Consider the following 17,280-nt stretch of genomic DNA (forward strand, 5'->3'; position numbering starts at 1 on the left):
GTAGCCGAAACCACCCCCAAGAGCCTTGGGGGTGGCTTGACCACTCCCGTTTGGCTTGGGGGTGGATTCGGCCACCCTAGATCAGCCGGCTCGGGGTGGTCAAACCACCTCCAAGGGCCAAATTTTAAACCTTTTTTTTTTTTTTCCTTCTTTTATAGCCTTGTGGGGGTGGCCAAGGCTATTGGGGGTTGTTTCGGCCACCTTCATTTTTTTTTTCTTCAATTTTTTAAAACTTTTTATTTTAATTGAAGTTTTTATTATTTTCAATTTTTTTTATTTTTTTAATTAAGTATATGACACATGTCAACTTTTAGAGGTGTTAACGTGGGCTTCAGTTAATTTTTTTTACGAGAAGTTAGACAACAGTATTATCTCTGTGTTTAGCCATGAACGAAGTACCATCTACAATATAAGATGAACTACAAGAAGTAAAAAAATAAAGTCTTTAAATTACACGGGGTAAAAACGTATTTAATCCTAAAGATTATTCTTTGCTTATCGCAGGGATCAAATTTGTGAGTTTGCTTTTCAAAGTTGGTCTCAACCAGCCCAAATGTTTGAACCATGGGTGTTTAGTTTACACCATCATGACAAAAGTAAACTAGATTTGCTTGATTTTCTCAAAGTTTCGTATACAACTTTTTTACTTTGAAATGCCAATAGAAATTGATCATAGTTCAGAGGTGCATTTTTTAGCTTGTTTGAGAAAAATCACACTTAAATATTCAATATTAGTTTTAAATAAAAATAAATAAAAGAGATTAACAAAATAAAATAAAAGTATGATATGTATAATATTACTCTTTGAAAAATGGAAGATATCTTCATAGCTAAGTTTTTTGTGGGTCAGCCCAAAAGGGAAGCATGCCGGATGAGATCAGCTCCTTAACTCGGAGGAAACCTCTTTGTCTCTCTCTACCTTTTTTTTGTGCTTTAATTTGTTTCCTTTTATTTGTCTGTTTGTTTGTTTGCATTATTTTTTAAGACACCTTTTGAAGATACGTCCAAAGCTCCCCTGACTTTTTCAAAGCTGCCCCATGTGGCTCTGCCGCTCTGGAACCATCTTTCCATAGAGTTAATCGGAAACCTATGTTGTTGCTTCCTAATTGGCTCAACAAATGCACCACCTACCTCATACCCGTCCGTCGACGTGATATGTTTTAAGTCACGTCAAACGATATAATAAATGAGTGTAAAAAATAATATTATTTTAAATTTGTTATAAAACGGCGTAACAACTTACTAAAATATGAATTATCATATAGCAGTTTCCATAACACTGATTGCCCGTAAAATGTGAATTATCAAGTGAGTTTATAAGAAAATTGTAGAACACTAATCATTTTTCTAATCTCAATTATCTTGGGCTAATTGTAGTTATATCACTTGTGATATCACTTTTATTGGTGATTCCGGCTTTGTGGCATCAGTGCCTCGAGCCAAAGGGTCTACATCTTCGAAAGCATTGTTCCCGCGTACTTTCGTTCTTAGTTTTAAATTTAGATTGCTCAAACACTCCTGTTTTTGTTTATTTAAATTTTTATTGTAATAGTTTATGATGTACTTAAAAAAATAAAAATAAAAAAAAAATAAAAAAACTATAATAAAACCACAGGTTGACAGCAGTCCAATGGTCGCCATCCATTGTTTAATTTGTTTCTTACTTTCTTGCTGTCAATCATGTCTGTCTTCTGGTCAATAGGATCAATGGATGTGGATGACCCAAACTTCCAATTAAAATAATATATATATATATATATATATATATATATATATATATATATATATATATATATATATAATGATATCTTATTACAATTTCATTATAATTTTCACATCAATTAAAAATAAATAATATTTCTTCTAAATGGCTTTCACTTTTTGTAAATAATTATATCATTTAGAATCATAATACTTGAGAGGCACACAATAATAAATATAAATCCTGTGGACAAACTTTGTGATAAGCTTTATGCAACAACCTTATTGAATATGAAACGTAGAATTTAATGATCTTTTTCTTTTGGTAAAAAAGAAAAAAGAAAAAGAAAAAGAAAAAAGATCTTTTGAAGGAGGGGATCCAGTGGTAGGGCAGAAGATATTTTAGTAATTTTGATTGCATGGTCCAAAAGTATTTTGGCGAATATGCGGTGGGTCAGCAGGGTATTGAGTGGAGACTGGAAAGTGGAAAGGGTTGTTTTCAATGGTTTTTGTGATTGGGGTTTCAACCTTTTTTGGAGTATTGGATGATATATTTTTGGATTTTTGTCACCTTTTTCTCCTTTTCACACTCTAAATTTATATTAGTTTAAGGATAAAAGTTGTTCAGAAAATTCTTTTAATTTAATCTATTAAATTAATACGTGTTTAAAATACATATAATTCTTAGACTTCTATCTCCAACAAATTTGAGAATTCGACAGCAAATACGAGAGAGTTCATACGAGACCCACTTGCGTAAACAGGTAGGTGAGCTGTCCGAGACCTGTTTAATTAGATAAGTAAATCTTTTTTTTTTTTTCACATTATTTATGGGTTGGGGGAGTGATGAAGACACCCTTGAATTGATTATGGGCACCAATAAGCTTTGTAGCTTTCATAAGATTTAGCTTTAATTTGCATTTAATATATATCATGCGTGCGTACGTTGGAAAGTCTTCACATCTTGCAACAAGAAGCTTCAACTCATGAATGTTACGTCAACTACTTCTTTGTTCAATGTCTTGTAGTTATCAGATATTTTAAGAGGTTTCTAGACTGGATTTGAAAAAATATTAATAAAAAATATAGCTCAATAATATTAATTATATTATGTTAGCCATTCAAGGATCAAAATTTCTTATAATTAAATTGTCCAAATGGCACGTAATTCGAATAACTCTAAAAAAAAAAAAAAAAAAAAAAAAAAAAAAACTATTGTGAATACCATACAAGGTGGAGCTTGATCCATATAAAGATATTCATTCTGTCGGCTATGAATAGATTGAACTAATCTTTATATATAGTTTGGGGCCAATCTTTTTGGCATTCGGATACTATTGCATTAAATGTTACTAACATGACAGATTGGCTCCTTGTTATTCTCTATCCACATCGTATGTTTAGCGTTCCTCCAGCAGAGACTCATAGGTTCCAAATTCTCAATGTCACTTTGGCGCTTCAGCATCCAGCATCTACTACAGATTGGCGAATTGTTTCTATCATCTCCAACATTCTCTCTATCCTCCCTCCAACTGCTAGCTGGTAAGCTAGTCATGTTAACCGAAGTGCAAACTTCTGTGCCCACCATGTGGTAAATTGGGCCGCAACTAGAATTTATTCTGGCTGCATTCACATCGTTTCCCCATTATCCTCATCTTTTCGTCCATGTTTTGGAAAAGATACCCCTACCACCTTCTTTGTTCTATAAGTTAGATTTTTTTTTTCTTTCCGTACAATGTACTCACAAAAAAAAATCTTTATATATAAGTCCCTCTTCAATTTTTCATTGAACCAAATGATTGAGGTGGGTGTTCAATTAGAATAATAATATAATAATTTTAAAGACTGATTAAGTGGATGGAATTAGTGAGTCCAACATGACATTTGAGGTGCCCTATCAACGACATAATAATAATAATAATAATAATAATAATAATAATAAATAAACGAAAAGAAAAATGGAGGAGTATGAAATAGAATTAATCCAGAAAAGGGTTTTGCTTCGATCGATCTCCATAATTAGTATTTTGTTTGTAGCACCATGGCCACATGCAAGAGAACATGGCAGCTTTTGGCTTCTGTGTTTATCCTTTTTCTAAAAGATGGTGACTTTACCAAAGGAATATACTAAAGGAAGAAATTAAGATTTAGCCTCTACATTATATATATGTTTTCATGTATTGAATTTTATACAACATTGTGGATGGAGCATCATATTGCACCTAAATGTCCTTCTTTGATATTGGTGAGGGTTGGCTGTAAGATTATGGTGTAATCATTCTATCCATCTCTAAATCATTTATTGATAATGTGCATGTGTTACTGTTCTTGATATTGCTGGAAAGATATCTGATATCTTCCCCAACCCCACACCAACACCCCCCCCCCCTAAAAAAAAAAAAAAAAAACCCAAGAACTTTACTATCTCTTTCTTTAAAGGAACAGAATCTACCTTTTGAGACTTGTGTTTGAGGATTCTTAATTATTTGCTATTGCATCTTTCCTTCCCATCTAAGATTTAGTTAATACCCTCCAAAACTATACCTACTCCGATTATCTATTCTTATGCTAAAATCGAAACGACTCTCTCCCTCCTCTACAACATGAGCACAATGATTAGGTCTAGCGGCAGCGATTAATTAAAAATGCAATTTTATTGACTTCATGCCATTGTCTAGGCTATAAGTGAGTGGGGCAATGCCGGGATGGTGATGGTGACGAGCTTCACTAGTGAGCCATGGAATGAATGTTGAGGATGAATGGGCCTTAAAGGTGAGCTTTAAACGAACGGCAAGATGTAGAGAATCTGAAGAAAAGAAAAAGGACAGCGGTCCGGGCTAGATCGAGAAAGACCAAGAAGTGGTAGAGAGTATGATGAGAGAACGATAAGCTTGGGTTTTTAGCGGTCCGGGTGGTGGTGGCAAACACTCGTTTCTTGACTCCGGACGAAAAAGTGAAAAAAAAAAAAAATCAAATTATTTTAAAGAAAGAGTAAATAATTAATATAACATGTGTGGATTGAGATGGGATGAGATTATTAAAATGAGCAAAGTAACATTCAGCACCAATGAGTCAAGTAGAGAGGAGGTCCCTGTGTCGAACCGTACAGTACAGCTCACCAAACAATACGGTCCACGGACACTGACACTGACACTTACACATCATCAATAAGCTTTTCTATTCAAATATTGTATATTATTATTTATGCAAAAGAGCCTGAACCTTGCTCAAGAAGCAATTAATGCTATTTCCATACATATAGTCCGGTGTGACCCTGACGGTGGCGCCGACGGTGGTGGCAGTGAAGCTACGGTCGGTGGTAATTAAAAAGGGAGAAAGTTCTAAATTTTAATGATAGGGTAGAATTTGAGCCGTTCATATTGCAAAGCGTGCAATTTTTTTTTGTTATAAGATTATGTCGCATGAGCTTTGAGGTGATAAGAGGATAATGAAGTGATGTATGATATTACTCTACAAAGTTAGGGCACCGGAGAAGAGAGAGTTTGATACGCTCCTACCTTCTTTTTGAAAGTGACTCTCAACTAACAATTTTAGCCCTCAATAAAGGCTACTAATTATCTAATTGGCTTGTGCCCCTATGATGGCAGGGTTGGTAGCAGACATACAAGATCAGCTTCTTCGTTCCGAGCTTTGGACAGCTTTATCAGGCACACTCAGTTGCTAAATAGGCCGTTTTTCACAAATTTTTTGAAAGCATTCTTAAAAGCTTCCGTTTTCTTTACTCTTAAGATTAAGAGTGGAAAATACCCATTGTAATTTGTTTCTTTCCTTCTTTTTTATTTTTTATTTTTTTATATGGAAAAGGGAAAAATAAAAAAATAAAGTTCAACATAAATAGGTTATTAATTAATGTAGGTGGTTTTGTATAAAACTCTTCACCAATAAATGGATAAGAGATACGAATCACGTGAGTTCAAATAATTTAAGGACCTTAAATTAGTTAGCAATGGCCAATGGTCCATGACTACTGACTAGCGAAGGTAGGTAGGTATCTCTCTCATAGCCTTTCCAACTACTTCTTTCTCCTGTTCAAACTTAGTAGTTCTGACCGGCCGGATCTTTAGGCTTGCCAAACAGCCCTCCAGTGGACTGACTACCAACCTTTTCACGAGGATACTTTGGAGTAGGGTCCAATTGTGGACTTCTGTTATTATAGTGTTAAAACAGATAAAAAATTATAAGTTTAATTATTTAATTAATATTTTAACGAGGATAATACTCATATCTATGCAATTCCCAAATTTCAGCTTTGGGGATTGAAGGTTTTTCTGGAATTGTTGAAATAGCTTCCTGCAGCAAAACGGTTCATATATTTTGTTTGCTTGAAAAATCTATTAATGGGGGGAGATTTGCAAGTGACAGAGGTGATCAGAAATCAGCTTAAACATTCATTCAAAAGCTGCATCAGTAGTACTCTCCTATGGTAGACAAGTATGCATGTGCATGTAAGTGCATATGAAGAAGCATGAAGCACTTCTGATGTGCATACATAGATCAAATGCATGAATGTCCTTTTGTCTTTTGACACCACCAAGAGTCATCAAAAGTATGTATTAGCTAGCAAGAAAATTACAGCTATTGAGCATGAAATCATTAAAGAAGTGACATGCAACAGTTATTTATAACAATGAAAATTTGTTCAGACATTCAACAAATATTAATATATTGTATATAACAGAGAATATTTGTCCAAAAGAACTAACAGATAAGCTGTCATACGGTCCCCTGCATAAGAAAATCATGAACCTTTGCCTTTTACTTCAGGGACCATGTCTATATGCACCTTGCACATTTGTCCTTACTCCAAAAACCCTTGTTTGTGCTTGTTTCACTTTACCAATACCGCACACCACTATTGGCTATCGGCTCTGATATGCATGGCTTATTTTGAAGATTACATCTTAGGGAGTCTTTCAATAAAACCATAATTTATATAGCATTGTAGGACACTACTCAACCCAAAAAGCTTAAGCCTATAGGTTTAAGCACCCCAACTATGTTATAGTAATCACTCACGCTCGTGACATCTTTCTAAATGGAACTCACACATGTATAATTACTCACTTTTTTTGTGTAAAGTAAATATCCTTAGCATGATCATCTACTTGTCCAAGCCCATTAGGCATTGTCTACATATATTTTTCTGCCAGTCCACAATCTTCCCTTTGTCTGTGACATATCAGATTTTAAGCCATTTCAATTCAAAGTTATATCTTGGTTTGTGTCCAGTCTAGTGAGAACCTTGTTTTCTATTTTCTTATTGCTTTTTTCTGTTCTTTTTTTCTTTTTTCTTTTTTAAGTAAATTTAGTCTTATTGAAAGCGTAAGGCATTCCTAAGTATACTGGAAGTATACAAAATAAAACACCTAATTAGGAAGAGAGAAACGAACAAGGAAAAATCGACAAAACTAAGGGACTAAGTGGCGAATGAATTCTATTTACCTATAGAAAAATGCTTACAGCTGTCTAATTAAGGGTCAAACACTATAAACCAGTAGCTGCACTCAAAATGCTCATGAAAACAAACTACAACCAACTGTTTTTCAGATGCATACAAAAGCACAACTAAGCAGGATCAATAAGAATCTTTCCGCATGCATACAGAAACTGTCCTTCTCTAAAACTATAAGTGTGATGCTATGGGGCTCCATAAGCCAAATTCATCAATATTTCCTCGTAATGGCATCTTTTCTTTACTGTTTAAACATTTTCTTATAGGCTAGATCACAGGACTTCATTATCATGGCTTCCCTGATTGACGTTTAACTTTCCCAATCATTGGCACAAAAGGTTGGTATTTGCAGAATAAGACGTATTTACATACGGGAGAAGGGGGAAAGAGGGGGGCATTCCATAGAACCTTCTAAGTTATAAACATACCCTCTCCTCAAAGTATAAACCATCAAACCCTAAAACAAGCAACTGTGTCTCAAGATGCATTGTCTAAATGATTTTCTGCATATAAAAACAGGCTAAAGACATTCCCTTCGACCTTCCAAAATCACAACCTACTCTATGCAAAACTATCTGATAATGAAATATAGCCCCTCTTAGGTTAAGGATATTTTTGTTTTCATACTTCAAGAGTTCCATAAATCCCACTATATCGATTTCCTTTTAATGAGAGTAAGTAATACTCGAGCTAACATATTCTTGGAGGTTGAGTTCCTCATATTTTAGAGATGTTGAGGTAAACACTAGCCAACAGCTTGTTATCTTCTGCTATAGACAGTGGTTCAATTACATGACTGCAAAAATATTGAGAAAAAAAATAAACTAATTTAAACACAAAAGTGTGTTAACTAGGTGCATGCAAAACACTCACGTATTTAGTAATTGTGATGTCTAGTAACTAGATGATAACACTGATTTCCTTATTTGCTAAATAAATAGTTGATATGTACAGAAGCCCTTTGTACAATCGAAATTGCAATAGATAAAATGACAATCAAATTAGAAAGGGCAAAGAATAATAGGCAAAAACTTATATTCTCAAATCATATTTGTGGAAGCCTGTCTGACTCCATGTAACTACCGTAGTCAGGTTAAACAATTGAACTACAGTAGCAGCAAATAATAAGTATTCTTCAGCTTAAGAGCGCACTACGAAGCATCAGGTGATATGATGGAAGCCTGCCAAAACCTACTGCCAAGAAGTCACCTGTCTATAGCTAAGCTGATGAGAATCCCATCCCCCATCTGGCTCCCTCCTTTTCATGGGTGGGGCAGGGAAAGCAACTTGTTGAAAAGACTTGACTGGATCTTCAAGGGTTGAATTGCTTACAGGAATAAACAGTTGTCTGGCGTTGTCTACTCTGCTTCCATTCTCTGAAGTAGCAGCTGCTATGCCATTTAGGTCAAAACTGGGCCTTATGAATGCAATGTCACTAGGGCCTGATCCACCAGGAAAACTCATCATATGTCGAGCACCCGAGAAGGCAGAAAGAGCACCCATTCCACCAGGAACACTCATGATATGCGGAGCACCTGATCCTAAAACTTGAGGGATGACAGTGGTTCCACGCGGATCCGTTATGTAGGGGAGGAAACTAGGAGGGTATACAGTTGAGGCTAGGCTGTTGGGGTCAATGCAGAATCCATTGTTATAGAGGAAAGCATGAGGTGGTGCTTGGGGTGGTGCTGTATAAGTCAACTTGTGATGCAGTGGATGGACAATCTGCATTTGTTCATTTGAGGGAAGCACGTTGGATGCAGCTTCCTGAAGGGATTTGGAATGACCATGGGTAAAGCCATGCAAAGAACTAACACCTGCCAAATACCCAGTGCCAACACTTCTAGAGTCTGGTTGCTTTGCAATGCCCAGAAATGAAACTGCAGGATCATCATCTAACGCACCATTTCGTAATGCTTGTGTACCTTGGCCTGGCTGGTAAGTATCAATGCTTGCATCCACAGATGTTGGATTGTCATTTAAATCAAAATCCCTAACAGAGTATCCTGATAATGAAGCCGGTGGAGACAATTGACGATGGCTGTCATCATTTTCACTCACAAAATTGAGATCAAAATGGAACCTCTTTGCTCGTTTAGAACTGACTTCCATAGAAGACTCTTCAGAAGCTAAACTTGACTGTTCCTGGACACATTTGTCGGGAAGCAATTCCATGTCAAAATCAACTCCTGCAGCAGCAACATTGAGGTCAATGCCTTTAACCTGTGATTGTTTTGAGCAGTCATTGTTATCATTGGGGGATGATGACTTATTCCTATTGTAACTCTTGGAAAGAGAAATTTTTCTGAAAGCACTAGCAGCAGATCTCCTCCAGCCACCTAGTTCCTCTTCACACTTTGATTGGAGCAAAGGTAAGGAAAAAGGAATTCCAGATTTAGCCAGAACAGGTACCGGCTTTATCACAGTTTTTGCATGACAAGATATAGTTCCATTGACTGAATGTCCGGGGTATTCGTCTTCGTTGGCCAAGATATTTTCATTAAGATCAAATCTAAATACATTAGTCTGGTCACTGGCAGCTCCATCCTCTGGTTTTGTAGTTACAAAAGATGATTCTTGACGATGAAGACAGTCATTGGATACATTCATCATCCTAGGATCCGTGCCATGTGATGGCTCTTTGACTTCCAAGTACGACCCTTCATTTCTTGCTGATGTTTCTAGATCCACCACCTCTTTGATAGAGCAAAAACTATCAGAGTTATCTTGTTCACAGCAAAACTGGATTTCGCTTCCAGTCTCTGTTAAGCAGTCTCGTTTATTTGAATCTGCAGAATCAACAGAGCTCATATGAACTGCCTCACCACTTTTCTCATGTACAGAAGAGGAGCTTCCTGAAACCTCCCTAAATGTACCAACTTCTCTCTCCACTTCTCTTGCAACTCTCCGAGCCACCTCCAGGGCATCATCCAGCACATAACAGGGCTGCACTTTATCATGATTAGAATCTTCTGTGACTTTCTTCTTAAACAGGTTTGGATTTTGAAGATCAATATCTTCCACAGTAAGAGAGTTATGGTCTGAAATCATTCCCAGCACCCTATAGCTATCCTTTGATCTGACATTAACAATTTCTGAAACCTTAGTGGCATTTTGTTGTTTTCCAGGATGAAAGATGGTAGAATCTAGCACATCTTTGGAAGCTTGTGACGCCATACCCACCGCTAAAATTCGGACTGCAGGCTCTTTGAGATTACTCTTGAAGTCAGTACAAGTGGAAGTGTCCATGGCACTAGTTTTGCTATTCGTACATGCTTTAACATCCATTGATGTTACCTGACAGCTGTCATTTGAAGAAGCTGGAAGAGTTATATGTGTTGAGTTTGAAGATGAAGACTCAGTTTTGTACAGTTTATCATGGAAAGATGTTTGCATCACAGACTTCAATCCACTTTCACCAGCATTTGACCAATACCCAGTTATTCTCCCATCTACTAACTCATTATTTTCTTTGTCAAGACGCTGTCCACTGTCTGAGCTAATATCACTCTTCATGGAGATGTTCTTTGTAGAAGTATTCCCTTCCAGGGAAAGTGCAGATACTTCACCCTGCTTCGATTTCACCTGGCCTTCAAGTCCATTACAACAGGATATTACTGCAGAAGTGCCTTCAGCACAATGTTCTTTTCCGAGTATTGACTCTTTCATAGTGGAAATAACAGGAGACGGTTGTCTCAAAACATCCATATTTTCTACGGCACAATCAGTGGAAGAAATTAGATAATTCCTCTCCATTTCTGGCAGTTTATCAGCTCTGCGACCACTTGTTTCATGGTCAGATTCATGATCCTGTTTTTGCAGTCCAGCATTTCCATCAGTACATGTTCCAAAACAATCAGATAAGCTATTTGCCTCCCCTAAATGACTGTGCTCTCTGAGAGAACAAAGTTGCTGCACATCATTCGCCATTCCACTTGCTTTTAGATCATGCTGGTCCATAGATACTTTGATATGGGCCTTGAAAACAGTATTTTGAGATCCTCAACTTCAAAGAAGTAATGATACGCTATTATCAGCTCATTGGAATAACCTGTACAGTAGGTTCAACCCACCAAAAGCCACCGAATTCTTTCAGCAACAAAGTTACAGATGTACCATGAAGAATGACAAGTGGCGAACTGCTTTACTAATTATTAACAAGGACATGATTCTGCAGCATCATGGACCGTCTTTGCATCCTAGAGAGATCAGCAAGTCCATCAGTCATTAAAGATGGGAGATTGAACACTGTAACACCACAGCATGATGTTTTCAAATTTAGTAAATCAAATACGAAGCCAGCTATGGACAATTCTATTTCCTGCAAGAACGTTTATTATAGGTAAGTTATCTTAAAACTTTATGGAACTAATGTCAGAGATACAAAAGAATATAGATACTAAGACTTTAAGGCAAGAGGCTAGTTGGATATTATGGTCCACAGAGCACTTTTAGCTCAGTATCTAAGCAACAACGAAACCAAGATTTCCTGCTTAGCAGCACTAACCATGCCAAAAGACTTCATTTCAATAGGTATGGTAAGAGAAAAGATCACTCCTTTACACAAAAGACCTTCATTTCATCCTTAATAAATGCCATATAAGCTGTTTGCAAATAATGTGTTGATTGATGACTGGAATGAGGTTAATGTAATGAACTGAAGTTGTAAAGAAAGTTTTGGGCCAAAACACGTCATACTTTCTTGCTAGACCATTTTGACCAAATTCTTCATTAATCAGAAAGAAAATACTAACTCCAGGAACCAATCTTCATACAATGATGCTCAATATTCAGCTGAGAAAAAAAAGGTGAAAAAATACTATATATATGTGGCCTTTGTTTCACTTTTAACAACAGCCTCTGCACCAAATAGCATCTCCTCCTCCCACAAACAAGGGTGAAGGGCGATATCAAGGGATCAAATCTCATGGAGGTGGTGCTTGAGTTGTATTTACCTATAAGTCTCAACATAAGAAATTCTAATTTCCACACTCATCTTAACCAGCATAACATCCACAACTTTTCCTTTCCTGTTGCTATTATCAGAGCCTACTGACCCACAAATTAAATATTGGATGTCTGATTTGACAAAAATCCTAATCAAGAAGTCTGAAAGGCAAAAGCCAACCATTCTGGGATCTGAAATGCTAGAAAGCTGATTTTCTTATTAAATCTGTTAGCAATTTACACATGCCCCAACAGGCCCAATAAGCCAAGAATAAATTTAGGTCCTTTTGTAAGAGTACAGAACATTGATATCAAGTGCATATTCATGTTTATGATGACAAATGTGAGTATAGGAACAGAAAACAAGGTGAAAACATTTCTTAATAAATATAAACTCAATAGGTATGTTGAGAAAGACATGCACATCTATAATACATTTCTTAGAAACTTCCATGATTAGGTCATACAAGCCATGCAAACTTCAAGAGAGTGATATATCCACACTGAACATTCAGAACATTAATAATTCATCTTATCCCAAAAAGGAAAAGGACTATTTTACAATTCATCAGTGTAATGTATAGGTAAAGACAATTCAACATGCGGATGCGCACACATGAATACAGTCCATGTAATTTAGCTTACAACATACTAACTTCAGACTAAGATATATAAACATTCCAAGCTCTGGTAATTTTCCTAGCCTTCATTAACAAAAGTTATTATCAACAAATATAAGCATCAAATTTACATAGTACATGATCTAGAGTTTTTTATGTACCCTGTTAAATTGTTTAATGTTAGGAAAGCAATAGAGCAAGACCATCACCAAATGGAGTCAATCACTGAACTTGTGGTTCATTTATTAAAGATTTATGCAGCAAAAGATAATACATATGATTTTGTGACAAATTGACATGGTTGTCAACCGATCAATTAAATAGAATGTTAAAGTAGATCTTGTTTTACAAAATTATTAGGAGTGAACTTATGGAACTATGGTATTTGGTAAATTACAGTATCACTAGTCATGATCCAATTAGATTTCATTGAAACAAGGTTAGGATAAAGTATAATTCATGAAATTTTCAAAAATGTTAGTGTCGTCCTATGCATAGGTCTCGTCTTAATCTATCTAGAACTTCAATCTATCGAGCCCTCCAAGTTGAATATTTATCTTTTAAATTTTGGATTGTAAAATCAAGCTCTACTTTCATATCAATATATAGGAACCTATGGCTGGCAATTTTTTACATGACCCACGAACTTGATTTGAACCTAACACAAAATTAGCAGGTTAGGGTTTAGTAAAATATAATTCGGGCCAGGCCAAACCGGGTTTGACCCGATTAGACAAGCTACATAATTGGGTCAACCCACATGACCTGTATAAATTAAAACATTTTTTTTACAATTTTTTTTTTTTTGGATAAAAATTAAACCGCAAAGTCTAAGACAAAAAATACCCTCAATCTCATCCCTAATTATAAAGATATAACTTCGGTAATGTAATTCATTTTTATATTCAGTAATTGGGAATTATTGTGCCAATATTTTTTTATAAAATGGAATTTTCATGCTCAATAATTGAGAATTTTGTTAGCTAAACGGGCTTGGTGGATCATTTGGTCAGGTCAACCCAACACATTCTATTTATTAAATGGGTTATGTGGGTAGGGTATGTCACCTGCTTATTTAAATGGGTGGTGTCATGGTTAAGGGTATGACCCGTTTAACTAAATAAGTCGGGTTCGAGTTGATCTATATAGTCTTATACACATGCTTCGACACGACCTGAACTTAACACGTACGGCTATCAATTTTTGACACAACCTACTAACCCGACATGAAATTAGCGAGTTAGAATTGAGGAGTATGACCAGTTAATTTATATGGGTCGGGTTAAGGTTAACCTATATAATCTTTTACTCATACCTCAACACGACCTGAACCCGATATGCGATAGTGGAACCCTTGATTTGCTAACTTCTGCAATTTCAAAAAAATATTGAAGTAACACACTAACCTGACACAAACCCAACACGACCGACTTAGGATTGACGAGTCTAACCCGTTAATTTAAATGGGTCGGGTTAAGATTAACCTATATAATCTTATACTCATATCTCGACACAACCCGAACTCGACACGCGACAGTGGACCCCTTGATTTGCTAACTTCTGCAATTTCAAAAAAGATTGAAGTGCAAAAACTAAAAGAACAAAAGAAATGGTTCTCCCAGTTCAGGAACGATACAAAAAGGACCATGCAATATCAACAAAATGCTGTACAGTTGCTGTGTTAGCCTAAAATCAGATGGACTGCCCTATTCAATGATTGTAAATGCTTAACAACTTAATTTCCTCATTAGGTCCTAACTTAATTATGATAATAACACTATAGGTTTTAATTAAAGCAGTTTCCTTTAATGTCATTATGCAAAAAAAATTCAACAACATGCTGGTATCAATAACAGACTTTAATACTCTCTTCAAAAAATTGAAAAGAAAACGACAAACACACAAATAAAAATAGTGTTTCAAACCTAACAGCGTAAGAACTTTGTAGAGCCAATATACTATAAATAATAATTGTTCCTTGTTCACATTGTTCCATAGTAACCACAAATGATTAAAACAACAGCTCGTACATACTACTTATACTATTATCTGGAAAAAGCAATGGTTGTTTGCACTCCTATAATTTTTGGACCTTCATTTTCATGATAGCTACCATCAAGAAATGATTAAAAGAAAGACCAAGCAACCACACAATCTTTAAAAATTATAGAAAAAAAAAGGAAACAAAGTTCAAGGAGCAGCAGTATAAGTCAAGAAGTTTGGTTCTAGTTTTAAAGTTCGGTTTGATGTTATAGAAGCCTACCTAAGCTTTCCACTAAGGCACCAGCTCAACAAGACACACCCAGGAACCATAAACCCTAAGGGAACGGGTGAAAGACCTTTACAACTTAATATGGTATGTTTTCACCATTGCACCAATATCTATTTGCCCTATTTATGATAACAATCACAAGCACATGCTTACACTATGCTAACCAAATTCCATATATATGGTAATGACCTAATGAACATGACAACCCAAGTAATTACCACATCTTTGCCACCTGTCTTCCACATTCAATTATTTCCAAAAGTCGACAAGATACTATAAAATCCTAGAGGAATGCTAGAGGCATTAGACTATAATTAAAGTCTCATATTGCCCTTAAAGCACAACTAACACAATAGAACAGCATTAAGGGTAGGAAGCACTCTGAAGGACATAGAACCTAGTTCATGAAGGGAAACAAATGAAGACTTTGTAAGATGCAGGGCAATTAGAAGCATTTCCACTGTTCGATATATTAAAAAACACGAACAAACAAAGCAACAAGCATATCGTTGTTGTTACAAAGAGTCCAACTCATTAATACACAAACAAGAATCTTGGCATTAAAATTATTAGATCTTTAATCCAGACAGTGATTCTAAATATTTTTTCTGCAACAATCATAGAATTATATTAAAAACTATCATGCTCAGCTGAGATGAAATTTGCATATGTTAGAATCCAGAATCCAAAACAAAGAGACCTAAGATATTTCACTTTTTTTCCCCACCGTATTTGCTATCACATGAAGCATTGAATTATCAACCACGAACATAGTCTAACTACAACCGACAAAACCGTAAGCAAACATTACATAAAATTAGAGTAAAATAAATCTTTAAAATTGATATTCAGTGTAACCGTGTGCAATTCCAAAGCAGTAAAATAAAATAAACGAAAAACCTCAAAACAAGAAAAGATCCAAATCCCAATTCAAAAGCACAGAATGAGAGACTCTACTCATAAAACAATTTAACAGAGGAAAACTCCCAAAATTCAATATACCCTAAATGAGGCCCCTAGGGGTTCTGAGAAAATGCAGAACTGAATAGAGATCCAGAGTCTGTTATATGACTTCCCCCATTTTTCGACACCCAAGTAAAGAAACCAACCAAAACCAGTTTCAGCGAGTGATTCATGCTTTTGTTTTTTTGTTTTTGTTTTTCTCTATTCTTTTTAACAAACCAAGAAAAGAAACAATCAGACCCAATATCTCATTTGGTTCACTTTTCCCTCAATTTCCCCATCAACCAAACGGTAAGCTCACCATGGCAGCCCGAACATAGAAACTCTACAAGAAACCCCAAATGGGTACCTTTGCAAAGACCGTGCCTTCCAAATTTTCACATGCAAAATATCTCATCTAAACCCCAAAAAGAAGAAATACCCACAAACCAAACAACACACAAGAACGCAAACAACACCAGCCCAAGAAGAAAAATCAGGATTACAAAAGAAATTGACCTGGTGGTGGCGCAGTCACACAGAGAGAGATGGGGGATTCAAAGCTGAAGTCTTTCTCTCCTTCTCAGTCTCCCTTTAAAAAGAGGTTCTTTGTGTCACTCAAAAACCCCTCAAAAAGTCCAACCAACCAAACCGATCCCCCACTTTTCTCTCTCTCTCTCCAGGTATCCACTCACAAAGCCACGGTGACGACGACACAATTACCCTTACATCGGCAGCAGTAAAAACACTGTTTTCTTTTTGCTAAAATACAATTCAATTGGACTGGAGAAATATCAAATTATCAATAGGACAAAAACAAAACCACCAATTCTAGGAAGAGAGAGACGGCGACAGAGACTAAGAAAGAGAACAACTGATGAGTGCGAGTGGGAGACAGAAGGGGCGTGGGACCGACAGTGACTTCTGGCCCCCACCAACTCTCTTCAAAAGAAACAAGGTAGGCCCCTCAGGACACGTTCGTGGGAATCACCAAAAATTATTATATGTACAGCTTTTCGGGGGAGTTACAGAGCTTCCTGGTGGCCCCCACCCTATCCGTACGCCTACATGAATTAAATTCGATGGATTTCAGTCTGATAGATGTAACCCAATAAATCCAAGAGTCAGAAAATGCCATCCTTTCCCTCTCCCTCCCACGCCCCTAGAGGGCGCGTGGGTACTCATGGAGTGGCCCCAGCCCAATCCTGCTCGTTTGTCCGCCAGTCGAACCCAGTTGGGCCTGGGTGCAGATGGAGATGCTTTGGCGATATTTAGGACTTTAGGCAGTACCAACCCAATAATGGAAAGAAAAAAAATAAAAAACC

The 17,280-nt window shown here is 36.3% G+C and overlaps 1 protein-coding gene across 3 annotated transcripts; it reads right to left on the minus strand.

The window, feature by feature from the left end:
- Positions 1 to 8,075: 8,075 nt before the first annotated feature.
- On the minus strand, positions 8,076 to 16,732 carry LOC133870495 (uncharacterized). 3 transcript variants are annotated; one of them, XM_062307645.1, is made up of 2 exons: positions 16,475 to 16,732; positions 8,076 to 11,373 (listed from the first exon to the last, which is right to left on the minus strand). In XM_062307645.1, the coding sequence occupies exon 2, from the start codon at positions 11,132 to 11,134 to the stop codon at positions 8,366 to 8,368; it is 2,769 nt and encodes a 922-aa protein (XP_062163629.1). In that variant the 5' UTR covers positions 11,135 to 11,373; positions 16,475 to 16,732; the 3' UTR covers positions 8,076 to 8,365. The 3 variants fall into 3 exon arrangements, with proteins under 3 accessions (XP_062163629.1, XP_062163630.1, XP_062163628.1); XM_062307646.1 differs by having other exon boundaries at positions 8,076 to 11,422; XM_062307644.1 differs by having other exon boundaries at positions 8,076 to 11,495.
- Positions 16,733 to 17,280: the final 548 nt, after the last annotated feature.

This window comes from Alnus glutinosa, chromosome 6, assembly GCF_958979055.1.
Source record: "Alnus glutinosa chromosome 6, dhAlnGlut1.1, whole genome shotgun sequence".
Taxonomy (NCBI): Eukaryota; Viridiplantae; Streptophyta; class Magnoliopsida; order Fagales; family Betulaceae; genus Alnus; species Alnus glutinosa.